The sequence below is a fragment of the Trematomus bernacchii genome, unplaced genomic scaffold (genome assembly GCF_902827165.1).
Source record: "Trematomus bernacchii unplaced genomic scaffold, fTreBer1.1, whole genome shotgun sequence".
Lineage (NCBI taxonomy): Eukaryota > Metazoa > Chordata > Actinopteri > Perciformes > Nototheniidae > Trematomus > Trematomus bernacchii.
The window spans coordinates 22,806,607-22,830,702 of record NW_022988043.1 but is presented as its reverse complement, the minus strand read 5'-3'; the positions used below and the strand labels follow the sequence as shown (position 1 = coordinate 22,830,702).

At 41.9% G+C, this 24,096-nt stretch overlaps 1 protein-coding gene across 2 annotated transcripts; it reads right to left on the bottom strand.

Annotated features, from left to right (window-relative positions):
- Positions 1-949: 949 nt before the first annotated feature.
- On the bottom strand, positions 950-14,722 carry LOC117472807 (chromaffin granule amine transporter). 2 transcript variants are annotated; one of them, XM_034118218.1, is made up of 15 exons: positions 14,626-14,722; positions 10,791-11,155; positions 9,571-9,695; positions 8,439-8,497; positions 7,181-7,273; positions 6,934-7,023; positions 6,163-6,206; positions 5,972-6,032; positions 5,771-5,866; positions 4,471-4,549; positions 4,220-4,271; positions 3,907-3,970; positions 3,637-3,756; positions 3,157-3,290; positions 950-2,051 (listed from the first exon to the last, which is right to left on the bottom strand). In XM_034118218.1, the coding sequence occupies exons 1-15, from the start codon at positions 14,720-14,722 to the stop codon at positions 1,944-1,946; spliced, it is 1,587 nt and encodes a 528-aa protein (XP_033974109.1). In that variant the 3' UTR covers positions 950-1,943. The 2 variants fall into 2 exon arrangements, 1 of the variants encoding a protein (XP_033974109.1); XR_004554963.1 differs by having other exon boundaries at positions 1,947-2,051; positions 3,157-3,313.
- Between the last annotated feature and the right edge of the window lie 9,374 nt (positions 14,723-24,096).

The window sequence follows — 24,096 nt, the reverse complement described above, 5'->3', positions numbered from 1 at the left end:
AACTTCTGTCTAGTTTCTGAACAGATATGAGGAGCTGTGAGCTCTGAGTGCTAACAGCTAACGGCTGATGTTGGTTTTGTGTTTCGCATTGAAGATGACGTCACGGCTCCGCCCACACTGCGTTACTATAGTTACTGCCCCAGGTACTAAACTGTAATGGAAATGCAGCATAAAGTGAGCCTGGCCTAACAAGGCCTAACTATACCGTACTAAGCCAAGCGAGGCCCTGCAGTGGAAAAGCGCCATTCGAGGGCGAAGCCTATACGATATAGAACTGGGGTTACGTACTGTAACCCAGCTTCTATGAGTATAGGCGCAGCCCTCTAAGGTTCGGGCCCCACTGGCTCCGTGAATAGCTGAAGAAAAGCTGTTTGTGTGGGAGCAGATTGTCGGGCCTCCTTCCTATTTATACGGAAGTGAGTCCGTAGGTGGGGCCCACGTCGTAGGTGGGCGTGGATTAAGTCTGTCAGTGCTGCGCATGCGCAGTGGGATTACCCAATAGCGATAGCCTTAGAGGGCTGCGCCTATACTCATAGAAGCTGGGTTACAGTACGTAACCCCAGATTATCAATGTGGGCCGCCGTGCCGACTTAATTAATTTGTAATTGTTACTTGGCTGTGGGTGCCCTGTCATGATAGGTGTTTATATAAATGGTGTTGTTTTGTGTGGTAGAGGGTCGCTGTCATTGATGCGTCGTTGTTTTGATATTCCGCTGAAGTATACGCTTTGACGTAATAACTCTTCTTTTTTCTTTTCTTTTTTGAGGGATGGGGGGGGTCAGAGGGCCTAGGTATAAAAGTCACGGCTCGCCACTGGAAGAAAGAGACTTAGCAAACAAATGTACTGAACTGAACTGTAACTGAAGGGTTGGCTCCTTATCTCTCAACACATCAAAACATCAAACTTTGCTCACATAAATACATGAAACAGAAATGTTTTATTTCCAGAAGGATTTTTACATCATTTTTAACATAAAACGCATACAGGCAGACCTCGTATAGTGATTACGAATTAGCTTGGTACAATGTCCAATTTAATTTGTGCTTTTAGCATTTTTGCTAACTGATTGACTAACTGTTTAAGCACCAGTTTTATTTCTGACTGAATTCAGGACACATTGTTTCAATGTTAAACAATTATTTGATGGTAAATCTTCCAGACTGTAGCAAGACACAAGTAGCCACGGTAGCTCAGTGGGTGGTCCTTAGCGAATGGTCAGTTGGAGGCAACAGAGTGGTGCAGTAATGAGTCCTAAAACCCGGAAAATACTTTCACCACTTCCTGCTCCCTCCCTTCTCGAATTCAAAGGTTTTTTGTATGTGTTTGTTGTTAGAAGCCTGAAATTAGGTCTGTTGTTAACTCAAGCTTACAAGATTTTTACGTTTTCTTCTACGACATAAAACACATGAGTATACTGTACACCCCACCCGGGAATGTCCGAAGCTCCTATGTGTTATGAAAACCGCGGTTGCTAACAAGTGTCTAAATGAGACTAGTAAATGTCATCACGGCATACATTAGCCTCTTTAGCTTAACGATGGAGGTGCTCAGCCATGTGACCGTGATTTGTAGTTTGTTTATAGTCTAACGTTGGGTTTCACTATAGATTGCATTTACGCAAAAAAAAATCATTGGCTTTTTGTTGAGGGAGCTCTTTGCGATGCTAACTTCCAGGTCGGCCCACTGTACAAAAATACGTCATCACTGCACCACTCTATACGGTCTTCTTTTAATAGAATTGCCATTTACATATTCACATCACATTAGTTGTCTGTAAACGTTCACACTCCATCCATCAATCTACAATGACATTTTATATAGAGCCCTCACTTAATAAACTGGTATTCTACAGTTATGGTTAATCAATCAATTATATATCAAGGGTTTTTATGCAGACACCGGAACATCACAACATGAACATCTTCGTGTGTGTGTGTGTGTGTCACTCTATTGCCTCCTCTTCTTCGCTGTAGTCGCTGAGAGGAAACTCACGACTCTCGTTCTGTGTGTTGTAGGTCCTGTGCATCACACACTCCTGGTCAATAATGGCCTGCAACACACACACACACACACACACACACACACACACACACACACACACACACACACACACACACACACACACACACACACACACACACACACACACACACACACACACACACACACACACACACACACACACACACACACACACACACACACACACACACACACACACACACACACACACACACACACACACACACACACACACACACACACACACACACACACTTGATCAGTGGACCTACCTGCATGTCAGTGTAATTTGTGTGTAATAGAGAGGTGATTAAGTATAAATGTTTCCTCTGCAGCTTTAAAGGCAGCTGCTTCTGATCTGTGATGATCAGTCTAATCACGGTGTAATGACTTCACACACACAGAAGTCTTTGGCTGCAACATCACAGAGACATACACACTTCCTGCTGTTTTGTCACAACCTGCCGTGTGTGTGTGTGTGCCTGTGTGTGTGTGCCTGTGTGTGTGTGTGTGTGTGTGTGTGTGTGTGTGTGTGTGTGTGTGTGTGTGCCTGTGTGCGTGTGCCTGTGTGTGTGTGTGTGTGTGTGTGTGTGTGTGTGTGTGTGTGTGTGTGTGTGTGTGTGTGTGTGTGTGTGTGTGTGTGTGTGTGTGTGTGTGTGTGTGTGTGTGTGTGTGTGTGTGTGTGTGTGATTTGGTGTTGTTGGCAGAGTGTTTTGGGGAATCTGTTCAGGATGCACCATGTTAAACCTTGAATCTCTTTTGGCTAAAGTATCTAAAAGAAAGCTTAGTGAGAATTTACCAATCTTTTTCAACTCTACCACAACCAGGCTTGGGGTGTAATGGGTTACATAACCTGGAAACAGAAAAGGTTAACCGTATTCCCTTACAGTTACATTAAAAAGAAATTCAGAGTTGAGCACATTTAAAAAAATGTGAGAGTACTTCGGTAAATAAACTGCGCACTGAGTATGGTGTGTCTCACTAAGATGTTTTTGTGCTTTTTAAATGATTTAGATTGTGCTGTTTGAATAAAATGTACTGTATTATTGTAGATGAACGACTACATTTGGAAAAAGGTTTCACACGTGACCTGTGGTTTTGCTCACTGGTTTCACTTTTATATGGATATTTACCATTTTTTCCTCTTTGACTGCAGGGTTACGTAACAGGAAGCAGAGTGGCGCGTACAGGATGTTGATCACCCCGATAAACACCATGAGGCAGGGGAAACCCACCACCTGAACCAGAGCGCCCCCTGTAGATGGTCCTGGATCAGCAGCAGAAAGAGACCTTTAATTATCATTATCATCAGAATATTCATCTTTGTCCAACTCATGTGAAAAACTCTTTTGACAGCAATATCTTTATTTTCTTTAAAATACATTCAGAAAACAGTTAAGTTTGAGTTTATATTTTTTACATGTTAGTATTGTTATACTCAAAGAGATACGATGTATATTTAAAGTTAAAGTTTTCTTCCATTATCGTGACACTTCATTATTCATTTTAGTTATTTTCATATTATGTAAATGCGAGGTGTGTGTGTGTGTGTGTGTGTGTGTGTGTGTGTGTGTGTGTGTGTGTGTGTGTGTGTGTGTGTGTGTGTGTGTTACCAATAGCGAACCCCAGACACAGCGCCACGTCTGCGATGGCATAGATGCTGCCGTAGACGGAGGCGTGACGGATGTCAACCAGGTAACCCATGATGGCCATCATGGAGGTGTCCACCATACCTGCAGGAGAAAAACATTCAGCTCAACAACTAACAATCAGAAAAGAGTTTCCACATTTACTATAATTAAAAATCAAGTCTGCATTAGTTAACGTGCAAACACATTCAATATGTGTGATTTAATGAGATAATGAGCTGTTTTTATTATCACCTATAGCGAAGCCCAAACCTCCGTTAGGTCCAATCAGGCCATAGATACTGGTGGCAAAAGGAACCTGATGCACAAACACACACACACACACACACATATTAGCAGTTCTAGTTCAGTAAGTTATGGCACATTAGTTAAATTGGTTGTTTTTAACATTAAGTTTGGTATCTGGTAATGAGAACTGTGAAGAAGTGTATAAAATGACACACGTTCCGTTTAAATATATGAAACCAAGTCTTACATGAGTTCCTGTAACAATGGCTGAATCAAAGAAGAACAGGCTATTATATTGATAAATGAATAGTATACTTACACACAGCAGACTGATGCCAACGATAAACATCCCTATCATGGAGCAGAGCCACCTGGAGACACAGAAATACACATCAGCCATCTGTTACACCTGCAGGTTTACCGGAAGTCTTCAGGTCAGGTCTGAACAGGACTCAGACTCTCCATAAAAGTGAATCAGTTAATCTGCTGATTAAACCTCTTCCTCTGAGAGCTCTTACGGAATGAACAACACACACACTCACACTCACACTCACACACATACACACTGACCGTCCCATCTTGTTGGACAGAACACCAAACAGGTTCGTTCCTATCAGGTAGGAGATACTGGCAGGGAGGAAAGCTATACCTGTAAAACAACACACATCCGTTAAAAAGGGAGAGGTGAGGGAGATATAAGGAAGAAACAATACTTAAGGATAAAAAAGGAAGGGAGAGAGAAACTTAAGGAGAGAGGTATAGGAAGGAAGGACCAGAAAGAAGGAGAGAAGGAAAATAAAAAAGGAAGAAGGGAAGGAAGGAACATAAGGAGACAGGAAGAGAGGAACATAAGGAGGAATGAAGGAGCAAAAGGTGGACGTGAGGGTGGAAGGAAGGAAAGAAAAAACAATGGGACATAAGGAGGAAGGAATGAACAAAGGGGGGTGGGAGGCACATAAGGACCAGTGGCGGCCGGACCAGTGGCGGCCGGACCAGTGGCGGCCGGCCCATAGGGGCGCTAGGGGCGCCGCCCCACCTCTTCCCACATTCTAGATACTACATAAAAAATACTTTCATTTTATGAATTTTATACGGCTTGGCTAACTACCTGTAGCAACACCAGTGCTATATTTGGCTTCCCCTGCCTCCCTTTTCAAACGTCAGGATCAGACCAGTCTGTGGACCAGACCCAGCATGGATCCAGACAGATGTGAGTGACTTAAAGCACATATCAGAAAAAACTAAAAAGCATGAACAAACTAGTGTCCACATGGATAATGCTATGCGACTAGCCATGTTTAGGAAAGTAAACACAGCTGTCCAATGAGGGCTACAGGATAGGGATCAGTGAGCATAATAAGGAGGTTGACAAAAACAGGCACTAAAATAATAGACTGTATCAAGTGCTGTGTGCCTTTGAGCTAGCCCTGCGTTGTAATATGACATATGCTTTGAGTTTGTGTATAAGTTTGCTTAAATGTTGGTAGAGCCCCCCCTGGAGAAAAATGCACCAGCCGCCACTAATAAGGACAGAGACATTTCTGCGAAAATCAATGTATGAGGGTCATATTCATACTTTTATGGAGTGTTTGTCATAATTCAGCTCAAACTAATCAACATATATGAAGTATAAAGCTTTTCACAAAGTTTTAGGTTGATTAAATGTATTATGTTTCACTTAGGTTTGTTGAAACCAATAATATTAAATTTAACCTAATACAGTATTTTGTATTTTGCAATTAATATTATTGCTTTCAACTAACCTAATACAGTTATGTGAAATTTGATGACATAATACATTTAATTAAAGTCTGTTTTTTCAGTGCATGCAGGAAGGAAGTAGGAAAGGTGGGTGCAGACGGTGACAAACCAAGTTGCCATTTAGGGGAGCACATGGTCTGCATCATCCAGATGGGCAGGGTCGGCTCCAGGATGGCCACACCCATGTTGGCAAAACACAGAGAACCTGCAGATAGACAGATCCCAGACATATGATATTCTCTACAGACATATTTGTTTTTTGGGGGGGAAGATGTGGATGTAGAGGTGAGTGTGAGGAGCGTCTTCTTACCTGCACTAATGAGGATGTACGGGTCCTTCAACAGCGTCAGTAATGGCGTCCCCTCCACACTCTGAAACACACAAACTAGAGCTGGTTATGCTAGAACAAATCAGATTGGACCAGAACAAATCACTTCAGACTGGACCAGAACAAATCACTTCAGATTGGATCAGATGGGTACAGTTAGAAAGTGGACTCACCCCTGGGGAGATCTTTGAAGGCTGGAGGATGAACAGCTGTAATGCTGCAATACATAAATGCAAACATCAGGACGTGCTAACTGGAGTGGATCAGTGTGACATCACCAGCATGTAGGCGGTCACATTCAAACCCCTATCAGCAATAACTTTATTTATAGATGCAGTTAATTATTGATTAGATCAACTTTAGTTAGATTAATATCCACGTATCTTGTTAGCATTAAACAGCTCCAGCTCCCATGAGTCTAAGCAGGTGTTCAGGCCAGAAACCAGATCAACTCAGATTACTGGGACACCGAAATGCAGAAGTCACTTCACACCACTGGATTTAAACATATAATATATGAAATGTCTGAGATAAAACTGCACTAAGAGACTTCTAATTATTTATATATTATTGGATGTTTTATTTTAAGTCTTTAAGTTTATACAAAATATTTGTATATTATTTGATTCTGTCATATCATTCTTCATTAAACTTACTTATACTTATAAAATTACTTTTAGCCTGTTGCTGTGTCTAGTGAATGAGAGTTGTTAAGCACATTCATGCTAACAGACTGGTTGATTGCATCCCCATCCTTGTAATCAGATGAATAAAGGAGCAAATTGCATTCAGCTGAAAAACGTCATGGGCATGTTTTGGCTGGTATATCATTGGCTCAGTAACCTGACCTGCACAACGATTGTAGGTGATCGCCCTTAATGGAGCTATTGGCAACCACTAATAATTGGTTTTATATCAGTCAGTGAACCTATGAAAGTTTTTACCTCCATCAAACACAGCCAGGAAGGCCAGGATCAGGAAGGGAGCGCGCTTCCCTACAAACTCATACATCACACTGCCGAATGGAGCTCCAACTGAAATACAACACAAATATTAAACACAGGACACAAATCTAAGGAGAAACATATTTTTTAACATAATGACATCTTGTTTTTTTTAATTCTTATTCTTTACTATATTTTTCTTTTAAAAGAGACAAGGAAGAAGGGAGGGGAATAACATATGTCTCACTCAGGACTCCCATAGCCAGTCCTCCCAGTGCGATGCCCATCGCAATGCCTCTCTCCTCATCATCTGTGTACACAGTGGCCAGCATACCTAGACCTACACAGTCAGTCACACACACACACAGTCACACACACACAGTCACACACAGTCACACACACACACAGTCACACACACAGTCACACACACACACACACACACACACACACACACACACACACACACACACACACACACACACACACACACACTTTAATACTCAATAAATTATTTTCTGTAATCTGAATGTGTGATGATATTTCACGGTGGGAGCGTATACCTGCCACAGACGAGAAGGATGAACCAATTCCTTGCAGAGAACGAGCAAAGAACAGCAGAGCGTACGTCCCTGAGAACGCAAACACTGGCACACACACACACAAGAAAATATATATATAAGTACACACACACTGAAAAAACTGAAACGTTGGCTTTAATTAAATGTATTATGCCAACACATTTTCACATAACTGTATTGAAAGCAATAATATTAACTTAAACCTAATATTTTGTTATTCAAACGTATCAAAATATGTATTGCTTTCAACTAACCTAATACAGTTTTGTGAAATGTGTGACACAATACATTTAATTAAAGCTGACGTTTCAGTTTTTTCAGTGTATGATTATAAATATCTTTATATTAAACACACGGTCATCATGTATGTGTGGTGTGTGTGTGTGTGTGTGTGTGTGTGTGTGTGTCAGGGTTTTCACCAATGATTTTCAATGACTCTTCCATGACTTCTCCATGACCTTTACCTAAGTTTCCATGACCAAAGAAAATACTCTTTCTCAGCGGTACCACTGAAAATGGTTTATTTGAACATGGAACAGGAAAATAAGGTCTGCATATGAAACATATTGTGCCTATCTAAAACAAATCAAATAGTAGGCTTACTAGATTCTACACGCTAAAGCAACTCAAATCTCTCACCAGCAAAATACCTCGTCAGTTAAATGCCATTTTATGTTTCATTACTATACAATACAGTATTTATTATCATTATAGTATTACTATTTCGGCGATTAGATAAAATATAAATTATATTTGATGCAACTTTAGTTACATTTCCATGACTTTTCCAAAACTTTGGGAAAAATATTGTTTTCCATAACTTTTCCAGGGCCTGGAATTTGCATTTTGAATTTCCATTACTTTTCCAGGTTTTTAATGACCGTAGGAACCCTGGTGTGTGTGTGTGTGTCTAGGTGTGTGACTTACTGATGGTTGACACAAACATGATGATGAAACCAGCAAACATGGGGATGTGATACCCGACCCTGCAGACAGAAAGAGAGACAATGAAATAATGCAACACTTATTTACTGAGACCAACAAACATATGAAACAGGAAGTTGATTTAAGACTTACAAGAACACATTTTAGACCTGAATGGGATACAACCAAGCCCCAGGTGGAGCACCACAGCACATTTTCCTAGGTGGTACTATATTTCTGTTCTAGTTTGTGACATTGGGCCCAAAAATACTTTTTCTTATTGACTTGCATACAGAAAGAGATGTCTGTAAATCAATGTTTAATATTTTTTTAGCTAAATAAACTACCACTTATGAACAATTTAATAGCCTTTATTTCATTCAATAGGGTCTAAGAGTTGTAAATAGCGCTAAAAGCAGAATCTACAGTTATTTTCCTTTTCTACTCATTTGACTGAGCCGAGAGCTCATCCCAAATGATCCCAATATACCTGATCAATATACAGTTTTAAGTGCAAGGGTCCCCTTACCTTTTGGCAGATGTGGACGAAATACTCAGATTGTGTACTTAAGTAAAAGTAAAACTACCAATGAGCGCAAATACTCTGTTACAAGTAAAATAATTTAAAATGTTACATAGTTAAAAGTACAAAAGTATTAGATTCAAAATATACTTAAAGTAACAAAGGTAAAAGTATTCATTGTGCAGATTGGTCCATTTCAGAATAATATATATGATATGTTTTATAATGATTGATCATGAAAGTGTTCTCAAAGCTGGTAAAGGTGCAGCTAGTTTGAATGACTTTGTATACTGCAGGGTAGCTTGTGAATTTACTCCAGGTGGAACTAAAGTCTGATTTAACACTTGATTATATTTCACATCATTCATCCTAATCTGTAAAGTAACTAAAGGAACCAAATAAATGTAGTAAACATACAACAATTACCTCAGAATTGTAGTGGGGTAGAAGTACAAAGTATAACCAAATTGAATACCTACCTAAAAAGTAAAGTACAAGTACCTTAAAATTGTACTCAACCAAAGTACTTAGTTACTTAACATCACTGCCTTTTTTACCCTTGTGCCTGTGCAGCTAGTAAATAAACAGTTCAGTGTCTGCCCATGCAGATACCTGTTGGTGAGCGGTCCAACGAAGGGGTTGATGAGCAGCTGGACGATAGCTTTAGAGGCAAACAACAAACCAACTCGAACATTTTCCTCCTCCAGAAACACACTGTCCTGAAGACATGAGGACTCCTGCAGAGAAGAGAGAGCATGTGTATAAACCCACCTGTATACACTGTATACCCCCTGCCAGTGGCGTAACTATCGACGGTGCAGCCGGTGCATGGGCCCCGAGCCGGCAAGGGGCCCATGCAAAAATTTTAAAAAAAAAAATTAAAAAATAAAATGTAATATTCTTTTTTAATATTTTGTTTTTGGGGCCCCAATGGCATTGACCGGTTCACGCAGTCTTCAAAGTAACCAAGCAACCTAAATTAATTTGTAATTTGTCTGTCCAATGACCTTGCTCCCTTTCATGTCATGTGATACCTTGCTTGACGAGCGAACCGTTTAATCAACCTGTGCTGTACTGTAGCTAGCAGCAGCAAGTTCGTAATAAAAAATGTAATAGCTTGCATTTATAATGTACAGCAAAACAACGCACAATAGCAGCGCTCAAAAGAGAAAGGACACGAGAGAAGAAGGAGATGTAACAGCTAAACTGACAAAATTAGACAGTTTTTTTTGTCATACATCATCCTCGAAATCGAGCGCTAACGTTAGCAATGTTGACGTGCAGTGGCAGCCGGAGCCGGAGGCTAACGATAGCTCACCACCATCATTGCCATCTAGCTCCACAAGTGAAGCTGTATCCGTGGCCGTGGCTGTGCAACCTTCTTCTCCAGCCAGCCAGGAGGAGAGGCTGGATTTGGCTGTGCCCGGCGGTGGTCCAACAGTTCCCCCAAGGGCCCCAACCGATAGGGGACTCTATGGCGCTATTGAGACCCCCGACGCCAAGATCAAAAGCTATATTATAGCAACCGGTCTATGTAGGCCTACCGGCCCATTCCTCAGAGACAAACATCAAGGAAACAGGTTTAATCCTCTTCTTAGTTCGCTGTGCCGTTGTCAGGCTGTGGTGGTCTGAGGCCAGGGCAGGCTGACAGTATACATGTGGCGCTTCTGAGTGGTTGTGTATGTCCGTGTGTGTGTGAGCGCATCAGCGTGCGCTTATGTTTGGGGCGATGGGGGGGGGGGGCCCCCAAAACAATATTTGCACCGGGGCCAATCACAACCTTGTTACGCCACTGCCCCCTGCACTCTCAGTGTCAGGTGAATATCACCTACTGTAGTTGCGTTGATCTCCTGTTCTGTGTTCAGGCCACTCCGGTCCATGGTCTCTTGGTAAGGGGTGGGCTCAGTCCGAATCTCCTGCAGGCTGAAGGTAGAGTTGTCAAACAGGGACACCAGAGGAGACAACCGGGGGCTCTGATCTGACTGTGTACCCAGGACCGGTGCACTGTGGCTGGGCTGAGGGAGATCCGAGCTCCTGCTGGAGGTCTGGAAGTTTAACCTGGGGGAGGGGGACTGTGCGGTCACCGTGCCCAAGCGTGGTGCACTGAGGCTGGGCACAGGGACCAGGGAGGGCTGGGCAGTCTGGAGCTCTGAACTGGGATGCTCCATGGCGTAGAGGAAGGTCGGGATGATCGGCACTGGAGGAGGAAGATAACTGGTTCATTTAGGGTTTCCTGATAAAGTTAATTAACACCATGAACATATATGTCCTGTAAAAAATGTTCAGTGCAGTGATATAGTTTGTCTCTTTTGCTTTGTATCTTTGTATTTTTCATGAAACCTCACCAGGGACAATAATTTCACCGCCTAAAATGTATTACATTAATACTACTGAATTAAGTCTTGTTTAAACCTGCGGGAGACACCGCGCTGAGGTCTTCCAGGCCACATGTAAAATATTGACAGCCATATATTGCCTTTATACAATCCCCGTAAAGAAAGAAGTCAACTATTTGAAATATCAAATGTATTTTAATTAAGCAGGGGTTAAATATCCTGTAAACAATTTCATTCATATGGCTAAATATTAACTTAGATTTGCAAAGTTCTCCTGTCATTAAATCATGACGTATATGATGTGTTTTGAATTTTCAAATAAATATTTAAAATGTGCTTTTAACAAGGCATATATTCAAAGTAACGACATATAAAACACATCAGTCGAGGAAGAGCAGCGAAAAAGATTTAATGGGAGAAGAGACCGAAGGAGACAACTGTGAACTAAGAGACTGTAGACTTTAAAGTTCAAAGTCAAAGGGTCATGAGTGTTTGTGTTTGGGTGTGTGTGTGTGGATGTGTGCGTGAGTGTGCGTGAGTGTGTGTGTGTGTGTGTGTGCGTGAGTGCGTGCGTGAGTGCGTGCGTGCGTGTGCGTGTGTGTGTGCAGCCTTTACAAACAGCTCTTAGTCTAACTACTGACGACAGCTTTAACCTCCAGGTTTTTAGATGCGTCACTAATCTGTTTCCAGCAGCTAGAGGAACATTGGAGGACGATCTGTTACTGTACCATGTCTGGAACAGTACAGTGACAAAAGCATGTGGACAGCTGACCTTATGTGACCCTGGCTTTATGTTAACGTTGTGAACAATGCACAGAGCTTGCCGGCTCTGATGTGATTAGTCAACTGCTTGGAGATGTCCCGCCCCTTAGCCTATCACGTACAATGTGTTGGAGCATTAGCCAATAGAAGTGCGACAGTGTTACAGTGATGTCACTATGTTGCAAAAGTAAACCAAGGAGGAAGCGTTTCAGGCATGGGGGGAGTGTGTGGGGGAAAAACTCCCTCTGAGGGAACACAGGGAATTTAGCTTTGCAGACCATTTGCATATAATTTTCTTTCTATATTATCAAAAGAAAAAACATTTGTTCAAAGCTTTGAAATAAGGCGTTTTTTCAGATAATCTGAAACAGTTTGAAACATGTCTTAGTGTTATGAATGAAAATAAATAAATAATCATATTAATGCCGTATCTTAATGTGTATCTTAACCGACACACATCTGAGGCCTGTACTACGAAGCTGGTTCAACCTAACCTGGATATGTTGGAGTTAGCCGGTTGGCCCAATCCAAAACATACGCGCTGGCGCTAAACTGTACTACAACGCCGGTTATCAAGTGGATCGCTCAAGCCAGCCGTGTCCTATCTAGTTAGGTGCGCGTTCACATAAAAGGGGTGGTATTTGGAGCATTCGACCAATCTCAAACACGGACAAGCGTACTGACAGCGCAGCGTCATACTTCCTGAATGAAAAGTGAACTTTAATATTAGTCAAATATGAAGAAGTTAAACTTTAAACATCCATGACTTAAACACTTTATCCAGGATCAAAGCCACATAGCTGCACCTGCAAGGTGAATACAGCTGGTAAAAGAAAAAGTGTTTGAATGCGTACATTAACAGGTTTATGATATCACCGCCCCGTCCAAGACACGATCTGACTTTAATTACATTTGACTCGAGTGTTTCGTCAACTTAATGTGTTGCTTAAAATAATACTTCTGCATACAGTATGTGACACTGTGAGTGTTGCACGGCCAGATACGGCTCAAGAAGCTGACTCAAATAAGGAAATATATGATACATTATGATGTGATATGATATGCACTCACAGTGCCGCGGACTGTACTTAATGTTACTCTGATCCGGTTACTTATGTCGTGGCAGATATTTAAGTAAGCTTTCTTAACGCTAATATTATAATAGTCAGATTGCTCTGAAGATGGGAGGGGATATTCTATTAATTTTCACGGCCGTCTTTCCTGCAACGGCAGTTTTTCTGTATTTCCTCTATCCTGTAATATGAATTGATCGCTTTAAACTCCGCACACGGAGCTCTGATTGGTCAGCAGGCGGTGCTTTCACTGAGTTGATCTCTTAGCCTGCCAACTAACCTGCTCCGGAGCAGGGGGGTATACTACGAATCAAGATTTTCGTTTAGCAAGCTAACTTCAGGGGTTTCCGGTCCTACGAAGCTGGTTCACTTTTTAGCGGGCTAGATAACTTTTTGAACGGCTATCCTCCGGAGCAGGATAGGTTCCAGGATAAAAGCACTGCCTGCTGACCAATCAGAGCTCAGTGTGCGGAGTTTAAAGCGATCAATTCATATGACAGGAGGAGAAAGGAAATACAGTTTAAACTGCCGTTGCAGGAAAGACGACCGGCCAAAATCACCGAAAATTAATAGAATATCCCCTCCCATCTTCAGAGCAATCTGACTATTATAACATTAGCGTTATGAAAGCTTACTTAAATATCTGCCACAACATAAGTAAACGGATCAAAGTAACATTAAGTACAGTCCGCGGCACTGTGAGTGCAGACGTCGATGTGTCCCATTATCATTCATATCATATCACATCATAATGTATCATATATTTCCTTATCTGAGTCAGCTTCTTGAGCCGTATCTGGCGTGCAACACTCACAGTGTCACATACTGTATGCAGAAGTATTATTTTAAGCAATACATTAAGTTGACGAAACACTCGAGTCAAATGTAATTAAAGTCAGATCCACTCGTGTCGGGGCAGCAGTGATATCATAAAACTGTTAATGAACGTATTCAAACACTTTTTTTTTTACCAGCTGTATTCACCTTGCAGCTGCAACTATGTGGCTTTTATCCTGGATAAAGTGTTTAAGTCATGGATGTTTAAAGTTTAACTTCTTCATATTTGTCTAATATTAGTTGACTTTTCATTCAGGAAATATATGACGCGCTGCGCTGTCAGTACACGGCTTGTCCATGTTTGTGATTGGTCGAACACTCCAAATACAACCCCTTTCATGTGAACGCGCACCTAACTAGATAGGACACGGCTGGCTTGAGCGATCGAGTTGATAGCCAGCGTCGTAGGACCGTTTAGCGAGAGCGTTTTTTTTTTGGATTTAGTCAACCGGATAACTCAAAACATATCCAGGATATGTTGAACTAGATTCGTAGTATACCCCCCAGGTTTGCCGCTCAGCATAAGTTACCATGGAAATCTAGCCTGCTAAAAAGAGAACCAGCGTCGTAGGACCGGAAAGCCCGAGATTTCCCTGAATTTAGCCGGCTAAGCGAAAATCCAGCTTCGTAGTACAGGCCTCTGGAGTGGTTTTACTCACCGACCACAGTCAGCAGCATGTTGTCGAGCAGCAGAGCGACACACACCACCACCAGCACGAGTCGGGGAGAACCTCGACTCTGACGGAGCCAAGCCATGTCTGCACACACACACAAAACACACACACAGACACACATACACAGCAGATTGTTCAGAGTTATTTTGAGTTGCTCTTAGCAAGAGCTCTTGGCATGTCAGCGACAGGTAATCAACATTGATTCTATTCCCAAAATATTATAGACAAAATGCTACAGGAAACTGTAAAGCTTGCAGGATATATTCTTTTAAATCACAAAATGTAATCTTGATAAATAGCTTTACATTTAAGTGTAGGCTATTTGTATGTAGATATTATTTAACATGTCAGTTATGTGTGTTTGTGTTACGTGCCGCAGTTGGTGCTTGTGTGTGTGTGCTTTTGTGTGTGTCTCTCTCTCTCCCTGATTGTCTCCAGGTGCAGCCTCTCCCAATCCCCAATCAGGGCCTCCTTAAAGGACCTGAGAAAGGCTGCAGTGGCCTCTCTCCTTCTCCTCTGGCTGCAGCACGGAGTCTTCGTCTCTGTGTGGGACCTGTGTTCCATCAATTACTAGGATATGTGTTCCAGCATATATTGGTACCATAGTTTACTTTGCAAGTTGGCTGGTGAGCCCGTTTTCTGTTTGTCTATCATTGGTTGATTAAACCTCATTTTGTGGCTTCAGAGATCAGTTTCCTCTCTCTTTTCTCGTGCCTGGTCGTTTCTGTGTTTTGTTACTCCCCTTCGTACCCCTAGATTTGGAGGGAACGTAACAAATGGGGGCTCGTCCGATCTTTGAGACAAAGAGTGAGTATTTGATTGTTTGTTGTTTAGTGTTGATATTGTGTTTGGTGAGCAGTAATGTGTGTATATAAGTGTAGCATTGGCTGTGAAGTCTCTTACTGTTTAACAGCTTCCTCAGTTTAGACAGGGGAGTGTCTAGCTGGGCTGAATCAGTCTTTCTTTCAGGCACTCATTTATTATTTTGCCTTTTTTATTTTCGGGGTAATCCTGGGTGGGGATTTAGTCCCTGTTGGGGGCAGGCGTTTCAGGGTTTCGGCCGCTGATGTTTGCCTTTAAAGTCGCCTCGAGCCCGGCACGCTCCAGAAGATAGGTAGGTAAGTTGTGGTAGGCAGGATCTGGGGAAGCTTGTTATTTGGAAGAGTCGATGTTTGTGTAGCCTCAGATATTTTGCCTGTTGAGTGAGGTGATTTAAGTGAGTGTTGAAAATTAGTTTGTGTGTTTTAGTATGGCCTCCCTTGTGTTGGGTGAGTCCTCTCATACTGGTTCTAAATTAGATGCCAGGTTGAAAGTGAGGTTAGCTAGAGCTGCAGACAGGTTCAGTTGGTACCTCTTCGGGTACACAACCATTGTCAGGTTCTACTACTGCTTTTGATGTTGGTAGCAACATTCAGCTGGTCCCTGTCTTTCGTGAGTCAGAAGTGGAGACCTTCTTTGGTGCATTTGAGCACATTGCTGCTGCTCTGCGCTGGCCAGAAGATGTGTGGGCCATACTTGTACAGTGCAAGCTAGTCGGCAAGGCTCAGGAGGCTTGCTCTTCTTCTGTCAAGGATTGTATGGTGTATGACAATGTGAAAGGTGCTGTTCTCAGGGCATATGAGCTTGTGCCTGAGGCCTACAGGCAGCGTTTCCGCAGCCTGAAGAAAACTTCTGGCCAGACTTATGTGGGCTTCGCGAGGGAGAAGAAAATCCTCTTTGACAGGTGGTGTAGAGCTTGTAAAGCGGATGACATTACCTTAATGTGTGAACTAATGATGCTGGAGGAATTTAAAAACTGTGTACCAGAGCGTACTGTAGTTCATTTAAATGAGCAAAAAGTATCTACCCTTCAGCAGGCTGCCACTCTAGCAGATGAGTTTGCACTTACACATAAAAGAGTTTTTTCTCAGCGTGATCCCCCTCATCAAGAGGGTGATCCCCCTCAGCGAGATTCTTACCATAGAGCTTGTGACAAATACGTCCCCGTGCCAGTTTTCCAGTATCCGGTCCCAAGCTAGAAAAGCCTTGTTTTTTTTGTCATAACCCTGGTCATTTGATAGCAGACTGTGCAGCTTTGAAGCGAAAGCAGGCTGCCACTATGGCGGATGTGGAAGGGATTGTGCTATCACACAGTGGTGTTTTGGCTCATAGCAATTCTCCTCATCGTGTTGGTTTCCGGAAAGCTCGTAACAGGCGTGCCACACATGCTCATTCTGTTTCTCTTCCAGGACCCAAGGAAAAGAGATTGTGTTTCTTTTGTCTTGACCCTGGTCATCTAGTGGCAGAGTGTGTAGCTCGGAAGAAGCAGGTGGCAGCTTCCAAGCGGTCTGTGGAAAAGCCAAAAGACCGGCACCCAGTTGAGATGCGACAGAGTGGTGAGTTGCAGTTAAGTTCTGCGTCCGTCTGTGACAGTGCTGTGGGTGTGGGTGTTCCCGTCTCTGAAGCGGTGGGTGTGGACCTGGCTCGGAGCAATGGGGATCTGTGTTCAGTGAGTGATGTGTGTATTCCATGTGATGTGTGTGTTCCATGTGTTGCTCCGGTGTTGGCTGCTTGTGGGCAGTATAACGTGTGTTTTATGGGGGGGGGGGTGTTACATGCCGCAGTTGGTGCTTTTGTGTGTCTCTCTCTCTCTCCCTGATTGTCTCCAGGTGCAGCCTCTCCCCCAGGTGCTCCCAATCAGGGCCTCCTTAAAGGACCTGAGGAAGGCTGCAGTGGCCTCTCTCCTTCTCCTCTGGCTGCATGGGTGCAGCACGGCGTCTTCGTCTCTGTGTGGGACCTGTGTTCTATCAATTACTAGGATATGTGTTCCAGCATATATTGGTACCATAGTTTACTTTGCAAGTTGGCTGGTGAGCCCGTTTTCTGTTTGTCTATCATTGGTTGATTAAACCTCATTTTGTGGCTTCAGAGATCAGTTTCCTCTCTCTTTTCTCGTGCCTGGTCGTTTCTGTGTTTTGTTACTCTCCTTCGTACCCCTAGATTTGGAGGGAACGTAACAGTTGGCATGCTAACAATAGTAAACACAAAGTACTGCTGAGGTTGACGAATGTCATTAATTCTCTATGGTTTTAAACCAAAGTATCCAAAGACCCATAAATCATAACAGCACTCGATGAAAAGAGGACCACCAAAGTAATTCCAATTCATCCAGAGGGTAACATGAATGGATGTAGACTCTGTGATGTCACATATTTCCAAAAGGTCTTTGTGAACCTCACAACTCCAATCGCCGCCATTTTGTCAGTGACACTGCATAGTTTATGGCTAATTTAAAGAAAAGTCAAAAGGGTGGCTCCTTGGTGGATCTGAAGGGAAGCTGATCCGGATGAATCAACAGGGCAGCTAGATGGCAGAGTCCTGCTGCAGTCACATATTGGTTTTTGCTCAGGAGGGGTCCTAACTGGGTGAAATGGCAGATGAACTACGTGGAAGCCATGACAAGAGCTTGATGAATTCTCTAAATGTTAAGGAAATGTGTACATTCTCCAATAGGGTTGTTAAGATTCACTGTGCTGCAGCCAAACATTAAAATGGTTCTCTCTCCTGCAGTCAGCTGCGATTTCAGGTTTTCATGCTGCCGCCCGCCTCCTCCCCATCCACCTCCTTTCATCATATCCAGTGCCAGGAGAGCTAATCCAAAGACCACATCGCCTCTTCATCCCATCTCCTTATCAAATCCAGATCTTCAGCATCATCACCAGTGTCTAGACCAGACCTGGGCATCGTACGGCCCCCGGGCCACATACGGCCCTTTGGTTGACTCTGACCGGCCCGTGTAAGGCTAATTGGAAATTACAAAATAAACATATTTTCTAACTTTACCTCATGCATGGACTAAAGCTGCATTGCTTTTATTTTGAAGTTGTTTTTTATTCATGTGCATAATGACGCAATACGTATATCAAGACGTGCACATTATTGGATCCTTGTCACAAGACGACTTTAGCCCTCAAAAAAATGTCCGCTAAAAAAAGAAAGGTAGATGCTGAATGCAGGGTTTTCAACAAAAATTGGACTGCCAAGTATTTATTTACTGAAGTCGGAGGTAAAACCGTGTGTTTAGTTTGCGGGGAGCAGATCGCCGTGTTTAAGGAGTACAATGTGAGTCGACATTACGAGACGAAACACGCGGAGAAATATAAAAACTTGACTGACGCTGAAAGGGCGCGGACATCGGAAGCTTTGCTAGCTAAGCTGCAAAAGCAGCAAGGCTTTTTTACCAAGCTTCACACATCCAGTGATGCAGCAACCATGACCAGCTTTGTGATATCCCACAAAATTGCTAAAAACAGTAAGCCGTTCTCAGAGGGGGAGTTTGTCAAAGAGTGCTTGGTGGACTCTGCAGCACTAATATGCCCTGAAAAAAAAGCCGCATTTGAGCAAGTCCCGCTGTCCAGGCGAACCGTGACTAGAAGGATCGAGGACATTGCGGGGAATCTGGAGCTTCAGCTGCAACGTGAAGTGGCAAGTTACGACTTTTTCTCCTTGGCTTTGGACGAGAGCTGTGATGTCCGCGACACAGCCCAGTTACTCGTATTCGTCCGCGGGATAACACCGGACTTCAAGATTACGGAGGAGCTGGCAGCAATGCGGTCGATGAAAGGGACGACGACAGGGAGCGATCTGTTCACGGAGGTAAACGAGTGCATGGACACGCATACATATGTGAACAAACATTTTCAATTATGAAGTTTACGAAATCCAGGTATAGATCCTCTCTCACTGATGATCAGCTGTGCTTCGCATCTCCACCTCAGACATTCAACCTGACTTTGATGCACTCGTTAAAGCCCAGCAGAGACTAGATTTCTCTCACTGAACAAGAAAAGAGAACTTAAAAACACCAAATGAGGTGGTTAGACTACAAATGTTGGCATGTAAAGGCACCAACTAGCAGTGAACTGGGACACTTTCTTTGGAAGCCTTTTTCTCAAAATCACAGTTTAGTGACAGTTCAATATGATGTATCTTGCTTAATATTTGGAGTACAAAGACAATATTGTGATGTCTTTAGAATGCTAAGAACCTCTTTCCAACAGTAAATGAAACTCAAAATGTGTTTGAGTGAATGTGACTGAAAATGTTCACTAATATGAGTCACAAATGGTGAAAAACGTTCATTTTGTTTACCATTGTTTTGGGAAATTTGATTTAATAAATGACATTTTTTTGTAAGGCAACCTCACTTTTTCATTGCTTAACTATAACATATACTCTTACCAGCTTGTCAAAACAATGCTATTTACTGCTTTTTATAAAGAAATACAATTAATATTATGCAGAATTGAGTTCAGCCTTTTGGCCCGGCCCTCCACAATATTTTCAGTTTCTCATGTGGCCCCATGGAAAAAATAATTGCCCACCCCTGGTCTAGACCCTGGGGGGGTTCCCTATATGCTCACAGCTGCATTTCCCCCTTTAGATATACGATTTCAGGATCGGGGTCTAATCGCCAAAGACTTCACATTTATCATATGACAATAAATGTTCAAACAAAATGAAGTCTCTCCTGATTGAAATATCATGTGTTGAAATAAACCACTGCAGTTCAAAACTAGAGAATGCAATTCCTGAAGAAATTGCTAGTGGGAATGCTGAAAAGCTGACGCTAAACTGCTATGCTGAAATGTAATGTGTAAGAAGAAAGTGAAGAATTTAGATTGAAATGATACATGAACACTGGGGGCTTGAATGTGTGATGAGTGAAGAAAAGAAAGTAAAAAGGCTTGGAAAAGCAGCAGAATATTTGAACTGCAAACTTTTGAACTAACTTGATGGTGAATGATCTGTCGCCATGGCAACGGCATTTGATGACTCCCCATAATACGCTTAGATGCGTTGATGGCTGCATCGTTACCAAACCTGTGAAGTTTTGGCCGTTTGGAACATTTTCACTGAAGTTATGAGAACTGTTTCATGGCGAGCATTGTGTTGCCATGGCAACGGCATTTTAAGAAATCTCAAAACTGTCTCGTAGATGTCTTCACGGCTGGACTGTTGGCACACATGTGAATTTTGAGCACTTTTTGAACATTTTCATAGGAGTTAAAGGGACATCGTGTCTTATGACGAGGGATGCGTTTCCATGGAAACGGCATATGGTGAGATTTCAGATTTGGCGTAGAGCTGTTGAGCCATGGACCGGTGATATACAAGTGAAGATTGGGGGACGATTGGACCGTGTCCATTGGACTTACAGCGACATCGTGTTTCATGGCGAGTGGTCTGTCGCCATGGCAACGGCATTTGATGACACCCCATAATACGCTTAGATGCGTTGATGGCTGCATCGTTACCAAACCTGTGAAGTTTTGGGCCGTTTGGATGTGTGTGTCAGAGAGAGAGATATAGAGAGATAGAGAGATGAACAGTTAGAACTGACTGCAGTTGGAGTGATGACATCATCGTGTTCCATTACACAGGTGTTTATAGTTGAGCTAACGAGCTCTGTAGAGATCAAAGGTTTGCATTGTTCTGAATGAGAGATAAACCTCTTACGTGTGAACGTTTTGTGGAAGAACCATAACAGATATCTGTGAAATTTCAAAACGTGAAGCATGTCAAGGAAGTTGAGTATCTGAAGTGTAATTTTTGTGTACTTTCGGGTTAATAATGTGGCCTTTTTGGCAGTTTAACTAAAGGTGTGCGGCTGCTGCTGTGAGGAAATATCAGCCTGAAATTACAATGGGTTTTAATGGAGACATGTTGAACGTTTTTGTCACTTCATGCCCTCAAGAGGCATTTTGTTTAATTATTTTTGCTTAATTATTTGTCATTTTTCAAGCTACGAGATGTTTTCCTACGTTTGTCATGAAATATTATCTCTCAGGAATGTAGGGTTTTGGAATTATGGCAGTTTTAAAAAGAAATATGAAGGCAAATTTCAAGATTTCCTACCCTCTAGCTGTGACATCACGCACTCTAGTTAATGTTAAAATCTGAAGAAAGCCTCTTTACCAAGGTCTGAACAATGTTTCATATCTCTAAAAGTAAGAATCAGATTTAAAAGTTGTGTTACACGAATAATGTCAGAAAGATGTGTAACATTTTAAAGCTGGAATGAGGTTTCTGAGTGAAAGTATGAATGAACAGTTAGTAGTTGAAGTCGCATGAAGATTGTCTGAAGATTTTCTCCATTGACTTCAATGGTTAAAAATGTGATGAATTATGGGATGTATCTCTGGAATTATGAAAGTTATGAATAATCCAAATGATAGCCATCGATTCCCGACCGAGGTGAACATTTTGATGTTTGAACGGAGTTTCTGCGATGTTGAATGCAGGAGGAGAAGAGGTGCAAAGTTCCGGCGGAATAATAATAATTTTGTCCGTAGAAGAACATATAGTTGGAATGCTGTATCAGCATTCCCACTAAATAAAAAAGTGAATTGCCTAACATTTTTGCTGTGGAATTAATTAATTTCTTTCTTTAACCTGTTAAGGCGAGACACGGCAGGCAAAAACATCGTTTTTCCTGCACTGGTCAATTTTGAGATTTTGTGCTATTTTGATTCCATAACATGTTTTCTTTCAGGCTTTTGGAAGGAAAACGTACAAAATACACATTTAAGTGTTTATTTTACTATAGTTTGTCTATTTGCGTCTGTAGATTTCTCCTAAATTCACCGAAAGTTAGCATTCTAACGTAACATAAAGTACCGCGACCGCTGTTTGCACCATGTCATCAGAGGTATCGTTGGAAAGCTCTGTCTCTCCTGCACAATCTCATCGGATCCAAATATGGTCATTTCCTTTGTATCAGCAACCAATCGTGAAAGTGCAAAGGGGTCTTAAACCAAGAAACGACATCTCATTGGCTGGTGTCAATTTCTAACAACGTGATTCGTTCAGATGCGTCACGTGGTGTGCTAAAGCACTTCCTGGTTAGCTTTCCGCTAGAAATTTAAATCTGAAAATGGCAAAATAACGGCGAAAAAAACGTTCACAGAGAAGACGACAACAATTGTCACTTGCACAAAGCAAGGTTATACAAAAAACAAATGACCCCAAACATGAAATACCTTCACGGAGTGCGTCGATGCGCAAGCTATCAGGAGGATAACAGGAGGGTTTAGCTAGCGTCACACTGCAATCTTTAAAGGTCGTTTTCTCAAAATGAGTTTTTTCTCCTACTCTGAGTTCGAAATGTCCACTTCAGTAGCAGTTACATACACCAAACCTTCCAGTTATATTCCTATCAATATTATGAAGGCTTTTACAGAAGGGTTTGGTCATATATAATTCATAGCCTGAATTATATAACATTTTATACCTAAAAACATGGTGAAAATTGATATTTTAGGGCTGTTGACAGCATTTTCTGATTTATGGAGTGATACAAAGAGATATCCAAAATCCCTTCTGTAAAAGCCTTAGATACTAATATGACTACAAAATGAAACAATAATTTTGATCCTGGCTTTATCCAAAGTTCAGATTTCGGTTCCTGAAATGTGTTAAAATATGCGCATATTTCATGAGATAACGGTTCATTTGCATATTTAAACATGCTATTTCAGAAAACTTGTAATACAAAAAACAATTGCCTTATTGTAAGTAATTAACTGGAGAAACTTCTAGCTGATATCTTTAAGTTAAAAAAATTACCCTATTCACCTGGGGTGTCTCGCCTTAAGCACCAAGCCTGTTTTTCATGTTTCAGGCTCGAAAATGACATGCCCAAAACAAATGACTACAACTTAACTTCTAAAAGGGTTATATGAATAATTTATTTTATCAAAGCAAGGTTACATCTGTGAGTTGGATGTAGAAGTGTCAGAATCAATATAGATGTTTTTTATTTTAAAGAAAATTCAGATTTTACATAGTAAAAAACTGTAAATTATAGTGTCCATCCAAATATTGTTTTTTACAGATAGTGAAAACTACCCTTGGATGATGGGTTAGTAGACTAAAAGCTTTAAGAATCCAAAGTACAACATATAATAAGTACCCTGTATCAAGATTGATGCAAAACAAGTGACATTTTACCTTTTTAGAGAGGTTTAGCCAAAACCACCCCACCTCTGAGGTGATTTGGGTGAAAATTGTTTTTTTTTCCATATCTCTGGCCCCCCTTGGTCGATTTTGATGGTTGACACCTCTTTCTGACCGGTAGAGCCAATATAATCGAAAGGGGGAGTCCCCCACACACACACGTTGTTAAGAGAAGAGGTGGAGGCTTCGCACATGTAATTTTGCAGCAGAGTGGACCGATCTCTCGCTCTGACATTTGGAAACGAAAAAGCAGTTGTATTGCTTATGGATTATCAGAAATCATTTCAAAGAGGACACAGACACATTGGATTAACCTATGGATTAACTGCAGCATCGTTTTTTTTATCGTTTTAATGCCATTGAAGACCAGTTTTGACCAAGGTAAGCCATGTTAGCGTTTCTAGCTACCTAGCTCCACATGTTATGATGTACGCTTTCGTTTATAGCGTCGCAAATGTT

Coding starts and splice junctions, on each gene's coding strand:
- LOC117472807 (XM_034118218.1), bottom strand. CDS start 14,722: ATGGCTTGGCTCCGTCAGAGTCGAGGTTCTCCCCGACTCGTGCTGGTG. Junction 8,498..9,570: donor GTTGGACCGCTCACCAACAG/GTATCTGCATGG, acceptor TTCTGTCTGCAG/GGTCGGGTATCACATCCCCA. Junction 3,757..3,906: donor AGGTTTGGGCTTCGCTATAG/GTGATAATAAAA, acceptor TTTCTCCTGCAG/GTATGGTGGACACCTCCATG.